The sequence below is a fragment of the Geotrypetes seraphini genome, chromosome 2 (genome assembly GCF_902459505.1).
Source record: "Geotrypetes seraphini chromosome 2, aGeoSer1.1, whole genome shotgun sequence".
In the NCBI taxonomy this organism is placed as follows: domain Eukaryota; kingdom Metazoa; phylum Chordata; class Amphibia; order Gymnophiona; family Dermophiidae; genus Geotrypetes; species Geotrypetes seraphini.
In genome coordinates, this window is record NC_047085.1 from 523,104,917 (window position 1) to 523,124,333 (window position 19,417).

At 44.5% G+C, this 19,417-nt stretch overlaps 2 protein-coding genes across 7 annotated transcripts in view; one reads left to right on the top strand and one right to left on the bottom strand.

Moving 5' to 3' along the window:
- LOC117354716 (zinc finger protein 721-like) overlaps nt 1-19,417 on the bottom strand; it is a 375,536-nt gene that overhangs the window by 230,001 nt on the left and 126,118 nt on the right. The window lies entirely within an intron of this gene.
- Nucleotides 9,950-19,417, top strand: part of LOC117354719 (zinc finger protein 11-like) — a 103,095-nt gene continuing 93,627 nt past the window's right edge. Inside the window, exons 1-2 of one of the 6 annotated variants that reach the window (XM_033932636.1) lie at nt 9,950-10,033; nt 18,046-18,172. In XM_033932636.1, coding sequence (XP_033788527.1) covers nt 10,022-10,033; nt 18,046-18,172 — 139 coding nt within the window. In that variant the 5' untranslated portion in view covers nt 9,950-10,021. The other 5 variants (XM_033932638.1, XM_033932644.1, XM_033932646.1 and 2 more) reach the window with 5 other exon arrangements.

Genomic DNA, 19,417 nt, shown 5'->3' on the forward strand with positions numbered 1-19,417 from the left:
AACCCCTCCTGAATGGCCTGCTTCAACTGAAACCATCTGTAACTTTGAGATTTATTAAGACCAAATTTGTGCTGCAATCGTGAAAATTCAAGCAGCTTACCATCTGATATCACATCATTACATTACATTACATTAGTGATTTTTATTCCGCTTGTACCTTGCGGTTCAAAGCGGATTACATAAGAAGAGAACTGGACATTTCCAGGAGGGTACAGGACAATAGAGAATACAGATTGAGGATATAGACTTAATAACAGAATGATGGTAAAGACTTAATAACATCGGAAGATGTTTTGAACAGCAGTGTTTTGATTTCTTTACGGAATGTCTTGTGGTCGGGTGTTGTGGTTAACAATCTGGTGATGGAAGGTTCGAGTTTTGCTGCATGTGTTGCCAGGAGGCTATCATAAAGCTTTTTGCGATGAGTACCCTTGAGTGGTGGGTATGAGAATGATGTCAAAGTGCGTATGCCTGCCTTCATCCGATGCTTCCAGATGACCTTAAATACCTATTTGAATCTTGGAGTTTAGCCAGAGGGACTGACAGCTGGATTTAAGTATTGGAATAAAAATTTTCCAGTTTTGGAGTCACCTGGGACAATATGTTACGCTGCTTTGGGGGAGGCGTTGGCTTCCCAACCGAGAGCATTATTTGGATTTTACAATATTGCCAGGCATTTATGTCCGCATTTATAGCCAGAGTTCTCTTGATGGGGAAGAAAGCTATTCTCACCAACTGGCTGTCTACTACTCCCCCGACTTATGCTCAATGGAGATCCCTGATGATAATCCACGCAACGCTAGAGCGGAGACAGGTGGGAGACCTGGATCGTGGTCCGGGTCGTAGATTTCGCCAGACCTGGGAATGTTTCTGGCAGGATCTCACTCCACATGCCCGTAGTAGACTCTTAAATATTTAGGAAGATTTCGGACTCTCAGTTTTTGTTATGGCATTGGACTCCGGGGGGGGGGGGGGGGGGAGATGTTGCATTGTTCTTTCTTGGAATAAGTTACTGATTGTATTGTTTGTTTTCTGTTGGAACAATAAAAATCATTTGAACATAAGTATTGGAATAGGTGTCAAATTATTTACATATTTCAATGTCTGCCACGTATCTAGTAAAATTCTAGTGTCCTTATATAATCTTGGAAACTTGATACTCAGAACATGACTTAATCTCAGTGGAAACCTGAGCTGCCATTCCAACCTTAACCAATCTGGAAGATTTTCCATGAGCTCAGGGAGGACCCAATACATACCCTGACGTATAATATAGGCCTGATGGTACTTATAAGAATTGGGAAAATTTACCCCACCCTCCTCAGTTGTCTTTTGTAGAGATACTAAAGCAATTTTCACCGCATTCCCCAGCCAAATAAATTTAGGGAGAACACTATTTAACGTTTTGTAAAAAGACCCTTATGAAAAAACACTGGCAACATCCCCATTTGGTAGCAAACCACAGGCAGAATCATCATCTTAACTGTTTGGACTCTCCCCCACCAAAACAGATGTAAGGGGTTCCATTGTTCACACATTTCCGTGACCTTTAGCAATAAAGATTTTTCATTTACTTTCATAGTTTCTTCCAGTGCACTTTTTATTCAAATACCTAAATATTTTATACCCTCTTCCTTCCAAAGAAAAGGGAATGTATCAAATAATCCTTTTGTACAATATACATTTAGTGGAAGAACCTCTGATTTGCTCCAGTTTATTTTGTAACCAGAGAATTTTCCCAATCTATCAATCAGATCCAGTAAATGCGGAATAGTAGATTCAGGATTCCTCAAATGAAGCAAAATATCATCTGCATATGCAGAGACTTTATATTCCCGACCTGCATAAGGAATACCCTGTATCTCCTTTGCCTGCTGAATAGCCAATAACAATGTCAAAAAGCAAAGGAGATAACGGACTCCCCTCTTCAGACAAAAACGTTCAGAAAAATTATTATTAATGTACAATCTGGCAGAAGGTTTGAATCATTTGAATAAATCCGGAACCAATACCAAACCAATCCACTGCTTGATACATGAAGGTCCATTCAACAGGATCAAAGGCCAACGACACAGAGAAGGTCGGATCATCCATGACTTTCGTCAAATTTAACATATGAAAAGCCAATCTACTGTTGTTTGAAGATTGTCTTTGAGCAACGAACCCCGTTTGGTGCATACCAATGATATAAGGGAGAGCCTTGGCCAAGCGTAAAGCCAATAACTTAGCCAAAAGTTTTCCATCTACATTAATCAGAGAAATAGGCCTGTAATTTGAAACCAACAAAGGGTCTTTATTTGGCTTCGGCAAAACTATAGTCAAAGATTCTGCCTTTAGTCAGTTGAGCCTGATATCAATTTAATAAATGAGGTAATAGGGTACTTTGAAATGCCTTATAGAACTCTACAGTGAAACCGGATCCAACTCTAAGGGACTTCAATGCTATTTGTAATTCCTTCATTAATATAGGCGCAATAAGGGTTTTTTGTATATGCTGAGGAATTTGAGATCCCTTAATTCATTTTAAAAACTCTAATCCATCCTTTTCTTTATTTGAATAAAGCACAGAAGAATACAAAGACATAATAGCTCCAAAATTGTTTTAAAATATTTTCAATTTTAACTTTTCATTTTTTTAGCTTTAAGATAATTAGCCAATATTCTCCCCGCTTTATTCGAGCTTGTTGAGAAAACATCTCTTTTCTAGCCATTTGAGAGGAAATTTCATTATATTTATATTTAGCTTTTAAGAAGGCCTGGAAAGTATTTTGCTCCCATTTTAAGGCCAATTGAGCTTCCAAAACTTTAATATTTTGTTCCAAATTTAAAAAATTTTAAGTTTTTTCCTAGCATTTGCTGAATATGAAATAATTTGCCCTCTCATGGTAGCTTTGAAAGCATCCCATAATGTTTCTAATGAAACTTCCCTGGAATCATTAATTTGAAAATATTTGTTCATTTTTCATTGAGATTCCTCCCTAAAATCAGAATCTGCAAGCAGTGCATTATCGAACCTCCAGTCAGGTCTATTATATTCTTGTTCTTCAACTCTAAATTCAATCCACACTCCGCCATGATCTGTTAGAACAGGGGTGCCCACACTTTTTTGACTCGCGAGCTACTTTTAAAATGACCAAGTCAAAATGATCTTCCAACAATAAAATTTTTAAAAAATCACAACGCACACTGTACGCATAGAATTGTTAATTATGATTCCTATTCCGGGGTTTTTTCAAAGAGGTCATGGCAGATGACTCTATGCACTGTCACCTCAGTAACAATCATACAAAAATAGACAAAACCCACCCCCTCCCTTTTTACTAAACCACAATAGCAGTTTTTAGCGCAGGGAGCTGCGCTGAATGCCCAGCGCTGCTCTCGACGCTCATAGGCTCCCTGCGCTAAAAACCACTATTGCGGTTTAGTAAAAGGGGACCATATTGTAAAATATAGACAGCAGATATAAATTCAGACACATTTTGATCACTAAATTTAAAATAAAATCATTTTTCCTACCTTGTCTGGTGATTTCATGAGTCTCTGGTTGCACTTTCTTCTTCTGACTGTGCATCCAATCTTTCTTTCAACCTGTATGCTTCCTCTCCTCCACACCTCATTCCCTCCCCCAACTTTTTCTTCCTCTCTCCCTGACCTTTCTTTCTTTCTCTCTTCATGCCCCCTTTCTTTTTTTTCTGTTTCTCTTCTTTCCTTCTGTCTCCCTGCCTGCCCCCTTTCTTTCTTTCTCCCTGCCCTTCCCCAAGCCACTGTCACTGCCGCTGCCATTGGGGAACAGGACCCAACCTGCCACCAATGGATAACATGCCCCAAAGCCGACACTGACGCCGCCCCATGCTCTCCTAGCTTCGGGCCGACCAGCATTCCTCTCCCCGACGTCAATTCTGCCGTCGGAGAGGAAGTTCCGCCCAGCCAGGCAGCGATTGGCTGGCCCGAACTTCCTCTCCGACGGCAGAATTGATGTTGGGGAGAGGAAGACTGATCGGCCCGATAGATCGCCAAGGCAAAGTGAGTCCTGGGTGATCGACTCACTTTGCCTTGGCGTGCTACCGGTCGATCACGATCGACCTATTGGGCACCCTTGTGTTAGAATGATTGGATCAATGGTGGCCCTTATAACCTGTTTTACAAATGAATCAGACACAAACACATAATCTATACATGAAAAAGATTTAGGAACATGGGAATAAAAGGAAAACTCCCGAGTATTGTAATTTAGGATTCGCCATATATCCTTTAATCCACAAGATTGCACCAAGTCTGCGATTAGTTCAAAATGCCACTGTTCGCTTGATTTTTGGTCTAAAAATATATGACCATGTAAGTTCCTTTTATATCAGATTCCATTCGAAGCCAGAGTAATTTTTAAATTTGGGTGCATCTGTTCAGTGGCGTACCTAGCATATGTGACACCCGGGGCCCATCATTTTTTGACACCCCCCCCATCTGTATGAAAACATGATTTTTAGTAACAATCCACACGTCACATATGAGTACCTAGGAAAAGGCAGCATCTTACATACTGCAATGAACAGTACAACATCAATACACCCATTGTAAAACTAAACAAGCCAGACTAGTACATATCAATCCTACACCGTCAATCCTAACAGAAAACCATGTCTTTCGAACACACAGAACATAGAAAACACCTTCACCTAGTATGGAATATGTCATCACAAACTAACCCCTCCCCCTTTTACAAAACTGTAGTGTGGATTTTAGTCACGGTGGTAACAGCTCCGACGCTCATAGAATTCTGAGCATCAGACCTGCTACCACCACGGCTGGTGCTAAAAAACGCTTCACAGTTTTGTAAAAGGGGGGATAAAATAGAAATACATAGACAAAGGTTAAATTGAACCAGCAAGAAGCTGGACTCTGCATACAATGCTTAACCCTAATGCTTAACAGAAACAGTGACACATGTCTCCTAAAGCAATAAATAAAGAGAAATTTTTTTCTATCTTTGTCTTCTGTGGTTTCTGCTTTCCTCATCTTCTTGTAACTCTCTTCCTTCCATCCACTGTCTGCCGTCTCTCTTCCTCTATATGGCATCTTCTCTCCTTCTATGCTCCTTCCAGAAACTGTATGCCTCCCCCTTCCATCTCTCCTTTCACCCCCATTGGTCTGGCATCTCTCTCCTCTCCTTCCCTCTTCCACACCTCTCCTCTGCAATTCCTTTCCCTTTTCAATTTATTTTCTGCATATGTCTAGATTATGTTCTTACTACCCTCTCATCAATGTCATTTTTTAATGTCTACCTAAAGATTGCCACCTCTTTCCCTCACCCCTCCAGTGTTTCCCTAACTCAATCCTTTTCTCCCCATCATGTGTCCTCCTTTTATTTATCCCCTCCTTCCATCATGTACCCTCTTTCTCCAACCCTTCCATCTAGTATCTTCTCCTCTCTCTGTCCACTTCCATCCAGCATCTGCTCCCCTCTTTCTCTCCTCCCATTTCCTTCTGGCATTTGCTCCCTTATCTCTCCCATCTGTACTTCCATCCAGCTTGTATAGGTTTGTGTGACTCACAAATGGAAGATTAGATTAGATAATTTCTTTACCCCTAAACTGTACCGTTCATTCGGGTTTTTGCAGCCTAAATGCATGACCTTGTATTTCATAACATTAAATTTTAGCTTCCAAATTTCAGACCATTCTTCAAGCTTCACCAGGTGTTTCTTCTTATTATTCACACCATCTGGGGTGTCTATTGCAGATTTTGGTATCATCTGCAAAAAGGCTAATCTTACCTGACAGTCCTTCAGCAAGATCGTTTATAAAAATGTTAAAAAGAACAGAGCCAAGAACAGAACTTTGAGGCCCACCACTGGTAACATCCCTTTCCTCAGAGCCATCTCCATTGATCACTACCATCTGTCGCCTTCCACTCAACCAGTTCCTGACCCAGCCCGTCACTTTGGGACCCATCCTGAGGACACTCAGTTTATTTATTAGATGTCTGTGTGGAACACTGTCAAAGGCTTTTCTAAAATCTAAATATACCACATTTAACGTACATCCTCTACTCAATTCTCTGGTCACCCAGTCAAGAAATTGATCAGATTTGTCTGACAAGACCTACCTCTAGTGAATCCATGTTGCCTCTGGTCGTGTAATCCATAGGATTCCAGACACTTGACCATTCTCTGTTTTAAAAGTGTTTCCATTAATTTGCTTACAGAAGTCAGACTTACCACTAGACCACCTGGTAAGGTCCGGGATATAGGAGGGAGGTAGGGATGGGTCAGAGTCAGCCCTAAAAGATATCCACTTGCCCCTAACCCCCACGAATATGGAGGGAGGAGTGTAAACCTTCAGATCGCATTATGAAGGACAATGTCAGTCTTTACTTGCATTGCGTGAAATTGACTATATTGCTGATATCAAATGGGATTCTACTATTATGGCGGTGATACGGCACAATCCTCAAATAAGATACATTGAATGGAAGGCTTGGCCTAAATCTTGTCTATTAATCAATTACTCAAGGATAACAAATTGTCTGACGATACGTCGTTTTCATCTGCATTTGACTTGCCTATGAACCAAGCATTTCGCTGGATACAGTTACATCACTGCCTCACATCATACAGAAAACAACATACGCTTTCTAGCGAAACACCTTCTAAACTAAACTAAACTAAACCTTAGGTTTGTATACCGCATCATCTCTACATTCGCAAAGCTCGACACGGTTAACAAGGATTAGGGTAGAAAGGAACTCCAGTGAAGGGAAAAGACAAAATGAAGAGAAAATTTAGGACAGAGTAACCAGAGAGAGGAAGAGTTACATTTTTGAAAATAACCAGGTTTTCAGATGTTTACGGAAGAGTTGGAGGGAGCTCAGGTTCCTAAGAGGGGAAGAAAGGTTGTTCCAGAGCTCAGTGATTCTGAAAGGGAGGGAAGAACCTAGTTTCCTACAAGGGAAACACCTTTTAGAGAGGGAAAGGAAAGTTTCAGTTTTTGGGTAGATCTGGTGGAATTGGGGTTAGAGGAATTCTAGGAAAGAGGAATAAAAGGGGGGAGGATGCCGTGTAGGATCTTGAACGTAAGGCAGGCACATTTGAAGTGGACTCTGGAGATTATGGGAAGCCAGTGGAGCTCACTTGGGCCACATTTGTTAGGGGGAAGAGAGGAGAAGCGTCAGCCTGGTATAAAATATACTTCTCCATCCGCCTTGTATGATATCTGGTCAAGGGACACATCTACCACACTCCCCTCTCTTAGCTCCAATGACATATGGCTATCCTCATTTAAGTCTTTAAAGCATCGGCAACCATGCAAATGGCGCGTTTTCTTTATCACAGAGCAGACTGGACACCAGATCAATTATCTAAACGCTCTCGCTCTAGTTCCAATGTATGTTGGTCATGTAATGTTGGATCACGTGTTATTGAACTGTCCATTGCGACAACCATATTGGTCTGAGATATGGTCCACTAGATGGAAGCTTTTACCAATTACAGGTTCTCTCTCCTATTCAGTTATAATATTTGGTGGATCTTCTATTGAATCGACCTTAGACAAATATGAAGCAAAGTTGTTTAAATCCCTTTTGTTAATTTTTCTCTGAATTATAATCTATGGTGGAATAAGATTTGTCTTTGTGCTAGATTTGAATAGGCTGAGCGGAAAAATGGAATACTCCGTCATCTTTAATAAAGTATGGTCGGATGTGTTAAAATGATTATAGTACGGAGAAATATTCACAGTGTTACCATTCCGATGATTTAGTATAAAGTGTAAAACCAGCCAGGTCGGGAATATCTATTCTGTGAGCATTTCTTTCCTGCAAGCTTGTTATTCTTGGCTATTGTACTAAAAGTTTGTCAATAAAACATTATTGAACAGAAAAACTAGAAGTCTGAAGCGTCTCTGTGTCTAGCGTTGTTTGGCCTGTTATCCTGCTGGAAGCTATGGAGAAGAGGAAGGCTGTGAGCTGTGGGAATCCCTCCGTGCCTTGCTTCACCAGACTACCCACGGTTCTGCCTCTTCCATCTTCTGCACGAGGATCGGACTTCTCAGCCCAGTAGACTGATAAGAGAGTGTATGTAAGACTGTGCAGAGACTAATTTATGCAGACAAAATAGCCATGTGTATCAATATAATCTGGAAATAGAAGCCAGGTGGCTAGGAGTGATTAGGACAACACTCATTCTTCGCCTCAAGTCACCAGAGAAGAACTCTCTTAACATCCAGCAATGCCAAGAGTGTGGTCCAGTAGTGGCTCGCTATTGTTGAAATGTAGAGTTCCAAGATTTCCATGGACATGTCCTCTTTTGAGGTCTGTGTCGAAAGTCCAGGTGGATTTTTAATTTAACAACTTTTGTCTGGGGAAACCAGATATCTAGTAATCCTACAGCAGCTCAACCTACCTGGAGGCCTCTCCCGCCCTCCCCCACCCCCCTCCGCGCACATATCCAGAGTCCTGTTGCCTCCCCCATAGCCCTCCCTACACACCTACCTGGAGTCCTCCCCTCACCACACACAGCTATCCAGAGTCCTGTTGCCTCCCCTCCCCCAAGCCCTCCCTACGCACCTAACTGGAGTCCTCCTCTTCCCGCTCCCCCACAGGATCCTGTGTTTGCTCCCCCGGCGCTTTTGTAACTCTTCGGCCGTTGTCAGCATCAGTGAACTAAAAACGTTGCCTTCAACGTCCTGGAAGCTTTCTCTCATTGACGCAGACGACGGCCGAAGGGTTATAGCAACGCCAGGTGAGCAAGCACAGGAATGAGGGTGAGGCAAGGAGAAGAAAGATGATGGACTGCGAGAATACTGAGGAAAGGAAGATGCCCTAGACCAGTAGTAGGCAAACTCATTAGTCAAAAGAGCCATAGATGAGCAGTACAACGATTAAGATTTCTTTTGAGAGCCATTCCCCACGCCCGCTTGTGCTATGACGGCTACGTCAACCCGACTGACACCTCGCTGGCCCACACGTAGTTGAAATCGATTCGTGGCAGAGCCTAGAGAATGACACGGGGGGAAATTTGTCTCCGTCCCCGCCCACTTGCTCGGTCCCCGTCCCCACAAACCATCTGATCCCATCCACACAAGCCTCGAATAGTTTTATACTGAACTTATTATATTAAAGTATGAAAAGAAACAATATTCTGTACAATTATCAATTTATAAATCAGCGTCTTCTCCCCACTCTCTCTTCCCCATTTCCCTTCAGTGTCCTCAGCCCACTCTCTCTCCACTTTCCTTCAGCGCACACACATAAAAACAAGCAAGTAATTTTATATCATTTTCATTCTATTCATTCATAGAAATTAAAGTCTAAATAATGCCAGTCACATAACAAAACATGATTTTACAAAAATAATTCCCTGCACAGTCAAGCCTTAAACTCTTATATAATTCTGTTTTCTTTCCTTCTTTCTTTAAAAATTCAACAGTGAAGCACACCAAACTATAAGCTTCATGCTGCTCAGTTATCTCAAATAATTGTGTCAAAATATCCCTGTGATAGGTGAGCCCAATTGCAATTCACCATAACCCCAACGGGAAGGGTCAAAAACTGCATGAGACATCTGAAATTATACAAAACACAAATATAAAAATGTGCCAGAGGTGGCAGCAGCGGTTTCTGTCTCAGATAAAGAGGGAGTTGGTGCTTCCTCTCTCTGCTCTCATGTGTCAGGAAGAGAGGGAGACCCAGTCAGTATCAGACTCCGCCCCTTCCACTGATTGGTCAAAAGACTCCTGAAGGAGGAGACAGAGGGACAATATGACACCCTATGACACTGATTGGAATGTGCATTCCACCTTAGGATTGGTCAAAAACAGAATGCTCCTAGGAAGGCATAGAATGGGAGAATACTCATGTGGGTGGAGTCAGGAAGAGGCGGTCTTTCAACTCTCTGGCACTGATTGGTCAGATTGGGGGAGGAGTGAAGGAGGGGAGATACAGATCCCTCCTCTTTTTCCTGCCTTTGTCTCTTTTCCCTCCATTAGGAGCCAAGGCTGGAGCTGGTGCTGCGGAGAAGGGCAGGAGGATGGCTGAGCAGGTAGGAGAGGGACTGGCAGGAGGTGGGCAGCAGGGGATGCAGTGCCAGGCAATGCCAAGCAGAAGAACATGGATGCTGAACGGATGGGATCTTGTATGGCTATTAGCTACCTGCCCGGGAGTTTCCTGTCTTGCTCAGTTTGTTCCTGCAGCTTCAGTGCTAGGTTTCATCTCAGTTAATTCTGCTCCTGATTTGTTTTCACTTTCTAGTCTTATTTTTATTTTTTCGCGGGGTGTGCGAGTGATCGTTCGGTGGGAGATCGCAGACATGTTCACGTTTGTCTGCTTCTGGAGGGTGCTCTGTAAGCCTAAAAGTGCAGTAAGCCATCTGGACAGCCTGCAGATTGAATCGGGTCTCCAGGTTCAGGAGCCATCTCTCCCCTGGTTCGTCCGCAAAGGGGTAGTACGCCGGGATCGGAACCGCGCCGCGTGTCTTCCCTGATTTCCCTGAGGGGTCCTGGTGGTCGTGATCTGAGGTGGGAAGTTGAGGCGGCCAGAAGATCTGAAATTCCAGTTTAATCAGCTCCTGAGGTAGGATCTCCCTATGCTTGCACATGTCTCTGTGGGGTCTGTGAGTCACAGAGTTTGCCGATTTTGGGCGGTCCTCAAATTGGGGATTTGGGGGGGTTTCCCTGCATGTCCCCCCCACCCGTAAAATCCTAAAATCACCATTTTTAGCGTTTTTTCTGTGTTTAACGGCCATTTATATGTCAAAATCGGCACCCGTGGTGGCCATCTTGGATTTTCTTTAAAGTTTTTAAAACTATATTTTTTTGACTTAGAAGCATCGTTTTTGCTCCAAACTTCACAGATGGCCACCTCAGGACAGGATGGCATGGATTCATGCTGTAAATCTGGTGGATGGCTTCCGGTTGCGCAGTCGCATATTCTGTACGCCGAGGCCCATCGGGGGCATATCTGGTGTGTGGATTCCGCACTTTCCTCCTCCGGAGTAGAGAGCTGCACGGGAACGGGGACGACAGGAATCCCGCGGGTTCCCCCTTTGGGTCGCAGGGATCCCGTGGGGACGTCCCCTAGGTTCACGGGAATCCCCCTATGGTCAAGGGGTTGGATCGCACTCGAGCTGGGAGGCTAGTCTCCTTCTCCTTACCTGCCCTGCCGCAGCACACAGCCGAACGGAAGTCTTCCCGATGTCAGCGCTGACGTCGGAGGGAGGGCTTAAGCAAAGCACATGGGGAAGCAAAGCACATGGGGAAGACAGAGGGGGAGAAGGACCCTGAAAGGACATGGGGAAGACAAAGGTGTGGAGAAGGACGCTGAAAGGACATGGGGAAGACGGGGGGGAGAAGGACGCTGAAAGGACATGGGGAAGACAGAGGGGGGAGAAGAACGCTGAAGGACATGGGGAAGACAGAGGGGGGAGAAGAACGCTGAAGGACATGGGGAAGACAGAGGGGGAGAAGAACGCTGAAGGACATGGGGAAGACAGAGGGGGAGAAGGACGCTGAAGGACATGGGGAAGACAAAGGGGTGGAGAAGGACGCTGAAAGCACATGGGAAAGACAGAGGGGGAAGAAGGATGCTGAAAGCACATGGGGTAGAACAAAGGGGTGGAGAAGGACGCTGAAAGGACATGGGAAGACGGGGGGAGAAGGACGCTGAAAGGACATGGGAAAGACGGGGGGAGAAGGACACTGAAAGGACATGGGGGAGAAGGACACTGAAAGCATATGTGGAAGGCAGATGGGGGAGAAGGATGCTGCCTGACAGGACATGGGGAAGATGGGGGGGAGAAGGACCCTGAAAGGAAATGGGGAAGAGAGAGTGGGGAGAAGATGCTGGCAGGGAAGAAGACAGAGATACCAGACTATGGGGGGAGCGGAGGGAAGAAGATGGATGCCAGATCAATTTGGGAGGGGGGAGAAAGGGAGAGGCACAGTAACAGAGCAAATGGAAGACGCAGAGAGAAGAGAGACAGTGGATGGAAGGAATTGAATGAGAACATGAGGAAAGCAGAAACCAGGCAACAAAGGTAGGAAAAAAATTCTTTTTTTTTTTTTTGCTTCAGGATAAAGTAGTATATTAGTTGTGTTGATAAAAATTTATAAACATTAGAGGCTCTGGTAGAAATCCGTTTACAAAGCATATATTCTTCCCAATTAATAAAGTCTTTTTGCTTATTTTTAAATGGGTTTCTACCAGAGCCTTTAATTCAGTAGCATAATTAAATGAAATAACTTTCTGTGGTTTATAGGGACGGGCGTGGACGGAGGGGATTCCTCGCGGGGACGGGCGGGGACAGAGGGATTCCTCGCGGGGACGGAGGGATTCCTCGCGGGGACGGGTGGGACTTTGGCGGGGCGGGTGGAGACAGGTGGGATTTCTGTGCCTGCGCAACTCTCTACTCCGGAAAGGACTTGCCTTCCTCCGTTGCCACCAGAGTTGTGATTCCAGCGTCTGGGATGCCGCAATTGTGCGAGGAGGGCATTGTCGCATAAATGCAGACGCAATTCCAGGGAAAGTCTCATCGATCTTCAAACAATTTCAAATCTGAGTCCCGCTGATTGGCTCAGGCCGCCGAGGACTATTTTCTGCCGGACATTGTAGATATGTTGTCTCAGGCCTTCATGAGAAATCGGGCTATGCTTGTGTCTCCCTTTCAGACTGTGGTGCGGCAGTCTGTACAACCTTTGGATTCTAGCATGTCAATCTGATCCTTGCTGATATGCCTGAACATCAGCAGCAACTTCCCGCTATTGTTGTGGTACCTGCATCACTTTCTAAGCCGTTGCTGTCGCACTGCAATTAGACGGGTCTCGCTGCGTGACTAGCCTAGCGGGTCTCGGGGATTCGCAGAACGCTGAAATGCTCTTGGAGGTTGGGGGGCCCATGAGGGTCCCCTGAAGTGCGCTAGGGCCATGGCTAAATTGTATCCCATGGCTTCAGAATTTTCCATGCGCCTAGTCCTGCCATGGGTGGATTTAGCGGTGGTTCAAATGTACTTCCCTGCCCTCGGATGGAGGGGTTGGGGAGCAGTTTGCATGTCCTTCCCGATACAAGGCCGCTGGACAGGTAGTGGTCTGCGTCAGAGAGAGCTGATGATCGATCGATTGGCCGGAGCTACGAGCAATTGGTTAGCTTCGCTACGGTCCCAACTGTATCTCCACAGGACGGCTGTCTGTGTGTTCTCAGCCAATGCGACGGCTGTTGCCTATGTCTGCCGTCAGGGGTCGCAAAAAGTCCCCAGCTGGGATTGAAGGCTCGGATGCTCTTTCCATGGGTGGCATGTCATCACTTGGCTTTATCCATGGCTCATGTGGCTGGTGTCGACAACATTTGGGAAGACTTCCTCAGTTGTCAATCTCTGAACAAGGGGGCATGGTCCCTGTCTGGGCTGGTTTTCGCTCATTCGATCTGATGGTGTCCTAGTGAACAGGAAGGCGGACAGATTCTTCAGCCGTCGACGAGAGGTCGGCAGCGTCAGACTCGACACTCTGGTTCAATCTTGGCCCACAGGGGTCCTACTGTGCGTTTTTCTTACGTGGTCCATGATAGGGTGATTTTGCTCCTGGTGTCCCCTTGCACAGGGGCCCGGTGATCCTTGTGGCTTCGCACTGGCCCAGACGACATTGGTATGCAGACCTTGTGAGGTTGAGCTCTGGGAATGGTCTGCGTCTTCCTCGCCATCGGCGATTCCTCACGTAGGGTCAGTTTGCACTTCAAGATCTGGATTGCTTTAGTCCTGCAGCCTGGCGCTTGAGCGGACAGCCTTGATGGCCAGGGGTTATTGCTCTGCGGTCATTGCCACACTCCTGCAATGCAAGTGGAAATCACCGGTCTCGGCCTATACGAACGCCTGGGGGTGTTTTCGGCTTGGTGTGTGGGGCTCCGGTTGGACTCTTTGGTTTCGTCACTGGCTCCGGTTCTGGACTTCCTGCAGGCTGGCCTCAGGTAGGGTCTGGCAGACTCCTCTCTACGTGTTCAGTTTGCAGGCCTCTCAAGTTTGGGTCCCTCTTCGTTCAGGGGTTCTCTAGCTTCTCACTCGGCTGTTGTCCGGTTCTTGCAGGGAGGCTGGGGCCTCCCTTACGACGGCCTTGCCCGTTGTGGAGCCTGAATTTGGTCCTAAGCTCTCTGACTCTTCCGCCCTATGAACCCCTGGATACGATCTCGCTGAAAGATCTTACCATTAAGACCGTCTTCCTGGTGGTGGTCACTTCTACACGGCTAATGTCAGAGCTTCCGGCTTTGTCGTGCAGAGATGCTTTTCTCCGTGTCAGAGTCGGCAGTGATTTTGAGGACTGTGCCTTCTTTTTTTCCGAAAGTGGTTTCTTCTTTCCACATACACCAGGGAGTTCGATTGCCGGCCTTTGTTCCTTCAGGTTCCACGTCTCGGGTCTGTGTTCTGCGGTCTCTGGCTATCTGGCATCGTCTTTTAAGATACCTAGGGCCACTACTGACTTATGTTTGTTGGCCCATCTGTTTGTCGTGGCGGGTCCTGCATGTCAGGGTCGGCCTGCTTCTGAGACTTCTCTTTCGCGTGGATGTGAGCGGCTAATTCCGCAGCCTATATGGCGGTAAAGATGAAGCCTCCCCTTAGGGTGGAGGCTCACTCTCCTGTGGAATGTCTTCCTTGTGGGCTGAATCTCATGCGGTCTCGCCTGTGGAGACTTGTCTGGAGGCCCTGTGGCCTTCCCTTCATACCTTTTTCAGGTTTTCCAGGCTTGATATGGCAGCTATGGGTGATACGGTCTTTGGTGTTTCTGTTCTTGCGGCGGGTTCATCGGGCCTCCCTGCGTTTTAGGACAGCTTTGCACATCCCATCTGTTCAAAGATGTACAGAAGGTTCGTTAAGCATGACCTTCCCTTACAGAATCCGTGCTGGCTTGTTCTCAGTAGGCCATTTCTCTCGATGTGCTCGCAAATGCCGTCTTTGATCATAGCTTCCACCATCTTCCCTATAATTGAAGTCAGGCTCACCGGCCTGTAGTTCCCGGGGTCACCCCTCGATCCCTTCTTGAAGATAGGTGTGACATTCGCCAATTTCCAGTCCTCTGGTACCTCTCCAGTTTTCAAGGATTGGGGCAGGGGGTTAGAAGGGGTGTCATTAGATACCCCTTCTCTCAACCAAGCCTTCTAACGCTGCCCCAGACCTGATGTTATTTTTTCTGTTTGATAAATGTGCCTGACAGCTTTCTTTTTTTAGTTTTGCTGCGGGATACTAAATGACCAAATTTAAATGCAGTTTGCGTTAATGGTTTCAGCACCCACCCTGAAACAATTAGAGCATTGGATGCTGAAGAAGGCCTGGTATGGCGCAAACTGCTGCTGGATGAAAGGATAGTTAAGAAAAGGTGGATCTGTGGAGGAAGACAAAAAAAGGAAAGATGCCAGACATCCAGGGGAGGGAAGGGAAACGGAAGGGGAGGACAGAGATGGCAGATGGATGATTAGCACGGAGAAAGAAGAAAGAAGGAGACCCTGGCAAGCAAGTTATCAGAAGACAACCAGAGCCTGAGACTAACAAGATTTGAATAATGACAAAACAACAAAAAGGTAGAAAAACTAATTTTATTTTCTGTTTTATGATCACAATATGTCAGATTTGAAATGTGTATCCTGCCAGAGCTGGTGTTAGACTGCAAACGTGAGCTAGGATTTAACAGAGAGAGGAAAAGTCATTTTGTTTCTTTATTTTATTTACACCACAGCGCCAGTGTGGTTAGGAGAAGCCAAAGGGGGGGGGGGGGGGGGGGGTGAAAAAGCTGTAAAATAAACCCACCAGGATGTTTGAAAAAAACACCCAATTGGGCAAGAAAATCGAATCGATAAACCAATTCAATAGGCTGAATCGAATCGAAATTTTTTTTCCTGAATCTGGTAGCACTAGTTTGCGCTACTGTCTTAGACTTTAGGACCTGGGATTGGGGAGAAATGGCGTCCTCAGTACTTTATAATGCAAGTGAAATGAGGATTTGGTCAGATTTTTGAAGGGTCTGCACTCTGCAGAAGAAAAATATTATATAGGCCGGGGACATGAGACAGCAGGAAATGGGAACTTTTCTTCCTTCTATTTTTATGAATGGAAAGGCTGAGGATGTCAGAGAGTTCATTTAAAATATGTGCTTTATAAGAAAATATAATAATGTGTTTTATAAAGTTTATAGCATTGCTGGCCTACCCGGTGAGGTGTTCCTAGTGGTGGTGGCAGCAGCAGCGTGTCAATGTGTTGAGAGGAAGAGGTGATCTGGGAAATTCTGTTGAGCAATCTCCGGGCCCATTTCCACCCCCCAGTTAGTCCACTCCACTCAACTGGTACACACACTGAGTGGATCTTTGGGTGTTGTTCCTGGGTAGTTGTTTTGGGATCTCTTACAGTGGTTTGTCAGTATCTCCTTCTGGTCCAAGGAAGGAAACTTTGTTAACCTTAGCACTGACCTACAGAATATGTTTGTAACAGCGCTGCTTGTGTGGCATTAGTCTATGTAGTGATCGAAAGAAAAAACCAGACCTTTGCACATTTTTGCACTATATGATGGGTGTATGAGGAGATTCACATTTTCTGCACAGCTAAGTCCGTGTGAAGTTACCTTGTGCTGTATTTGACATCTAGCAAAGTCTCTGTTTGGAAGGAAAGATCTCAGCTTAAAAATGAAGTGGCCAGAAGTTATGGTAAAAGCAGATAGCGTAGCTGGTTTTAAGAAAGGTTTGGACAAATTCCTGGAGGAAAAGTCCATAGTCTGTTATTAAGACATGGGGAAACATCTGCTTGCCCTGGATTGGTAGCATGGAATGTTGCTACTCTTTGGGTTTTGACCAGGTATTAGTGTCCTGGATTGGCTACCATGAGAATGGGCTACTGGGCATGATGGACCATTGGTCTGACCCAGTTAGGCTATTCTTATGTTATGTTCTCATCTGTAGGGGCCTTTGTTTTCAATTCTTATTTTAATGTATTTTTTTTCTGAGAACTTATCAGTGTTTTTTATAATGGGAACAAAAATGGAAGAGAATTAATGTGTGTGGAATTGGGGGGGGGGGGGGTAACTAATTTCTTCAGCTAAATAATTCAATCCACCTCAACCAGACATAGGAGAACTCACACACCATTCACCATTCACACACCCTCCAACCAAAAACGTCAAAAGAAAAAAAACTGTTCGACAACCTCCTAGCCATTCGAGCTGCAACACTCGACCCCCAACTCTACAACCAATTGACATCGACCACAGACTGCAAAACCTTCAAAAAGAAATAAAAACCCTTCTATTCAAAAAACACATAAAACCGAACTAACACAATCAGAACTGTCCCAAGCATCACCTGCAACTACTCCATATGTACTTCTGATGTCATGACAATTCAGACATAATTTATGTTATGTTTGGAATAATGGTTACATTTATGAGGTTCAATAAAAGAAAATTTTCACTGCTTGTTTCTATTATGACCATTTATTCAGTTTCATGGTTATTACAAAAAATATTTTTTTACATGGGGGAGTGTCAAAAAATTATGGTCCCCGAGTGCCACATACCCTAGGTACGCAACTGTATATATAATATATACATAGAGGTATTAATGACGCCATCTTGTTTTCTGTCTCTCTCTGTCCTCTCTGCATCTTTGTGCAGTTTCCCGCCTTGATTTCATGGCTCTAATTAATAGCAGACCTCTCAGTCTGGCTTGTGGAAGATATAGGGTTTCACATTTTTGAATAGAGATAGTTATATGTATCTTATGAATGCAATAAACCGTGTTGTGTGTGAAGGGATCCCTATGAATGATGTGTGAGAGAATGATTTGTATTTCATTTCAAATGTTTTACATATATAAGATTTAAGGGAGCCTAAAAGACACTGTTACCATGACAATACCAGTCTTTGAGAGGCCCAGAGCAGGAAAGGTCAGCTAGTTTGACCTCCAGCTTAGAACCCTGAGCCTGCAAACTTACAGTGCCAAAGCAAAGCTATCAGAAGAGTACATCCAGCTGAACTCTAATGCGTTCGGAGTGTTTCCTCGTGTCCCTGAGTGAGTTTCTGGTTTATGTTTCAGAAGCAGGTGACGTTTGAGGACATCACCGTCGCCTTCTCCCAGGAGGAGTGGGAGTATTTAGATGAAGGGCAGAAGGAGCTTCACCGGGAGGTGATGAAGGAGAATTATGAGATCCTGAAGTCTCTAGGTAAGGACTGCATTTTCTGCAGACACAGGGCTGAGTTACTGATTTTCTGTTCCAGTGCAATAGGTGACAGTAGGGTTATTTCCCTTTAGCCGCATGGTTGCAGAAGGAATCCATTCCGGATTTTTCACTCTGCCGCTGGTCTATTTACTGTTCAGTTTAGTGCCCTCTACAGTTTTTTCCTTCTGCACACATGGATGCAGTTGTGTCTGTTCTGCTTTCCCCATTTTCCATGTAATTTTGTCCCTTTTTCTGAGGTCGGAGTGGAAGTTCCAGGCCGCCAATCGCTGTCTGGCTGTCCGAAAACTTCCTCTCTGACGTCAGAATTGACGTTGGGGGAAGACTTCTAGGCCGGTCATTGTGCAGTCGCTGTATTCGCCTCGACTGGTCCTGTTGCTGCGGTGGTGGGGAAGCAGAGAGAGAGAAATTAACCACAGATTAACCAAATCCACAAAAACATTAATATAATTGAAGAGAGAACTTCTTATTAAATAATAATATTAAATGAAGGAAAAGATCTCAGAATTGCCACTCCAAGGATCATAATGTTATCATTCCTTTAAGGAACTGGGTGTGGATATCTTTCATGGATTTAAAAAACCTTCATGTTATTATTTTAAAATTTTTGTAAAATTTCTATGAATGACTTATTTCGTCAAAATTCATCTACTCAATAATTTAAATTTCTAAAATTATAACTTTTTCTTTTAAACTTTTTATACCGTATATCCAAGCAGTGCAAATAGCAATTATTTTTGTGCAAATTGCAGTTGAAAAATGTGCAAAACAGGCAATAATAAGCCTTAGATAAGTAAAGCCTTAAAAGAGTACTTATCTTTCTATGTGAGATAAAGCGGGGCGTGAGCAGAATTAATTTCCTGCCGCTTTATCTCACATAGAAAGATAAGTGCTCTTTTAAGGCTTTACTTATCTAAGGTTTATTATTGCCATGCTATAAGTTATTTTACTTCAAAGGGGGAAACAGGCCTTCAGGGATGGTGACACAGGCCTTTAGGGGTGGGGTGCAGGCCTTCAGGGGGAGGTGCAGACCTTTGAGATAAAAGGCTGCTTAGTTTACCTCATTGGAATAACTACAAGACGGCATTGTATCTTCCAAAACAGACAATATTTGTTTATTGTTAGTATAAAAACTTACAGTATTACAGCAGCAAAGACATATCTAAAAAATGTATTGTCAGTTCAGAATATGCAATGGAGAGAAGAATTTGCACCCATATGCTTAGCAGG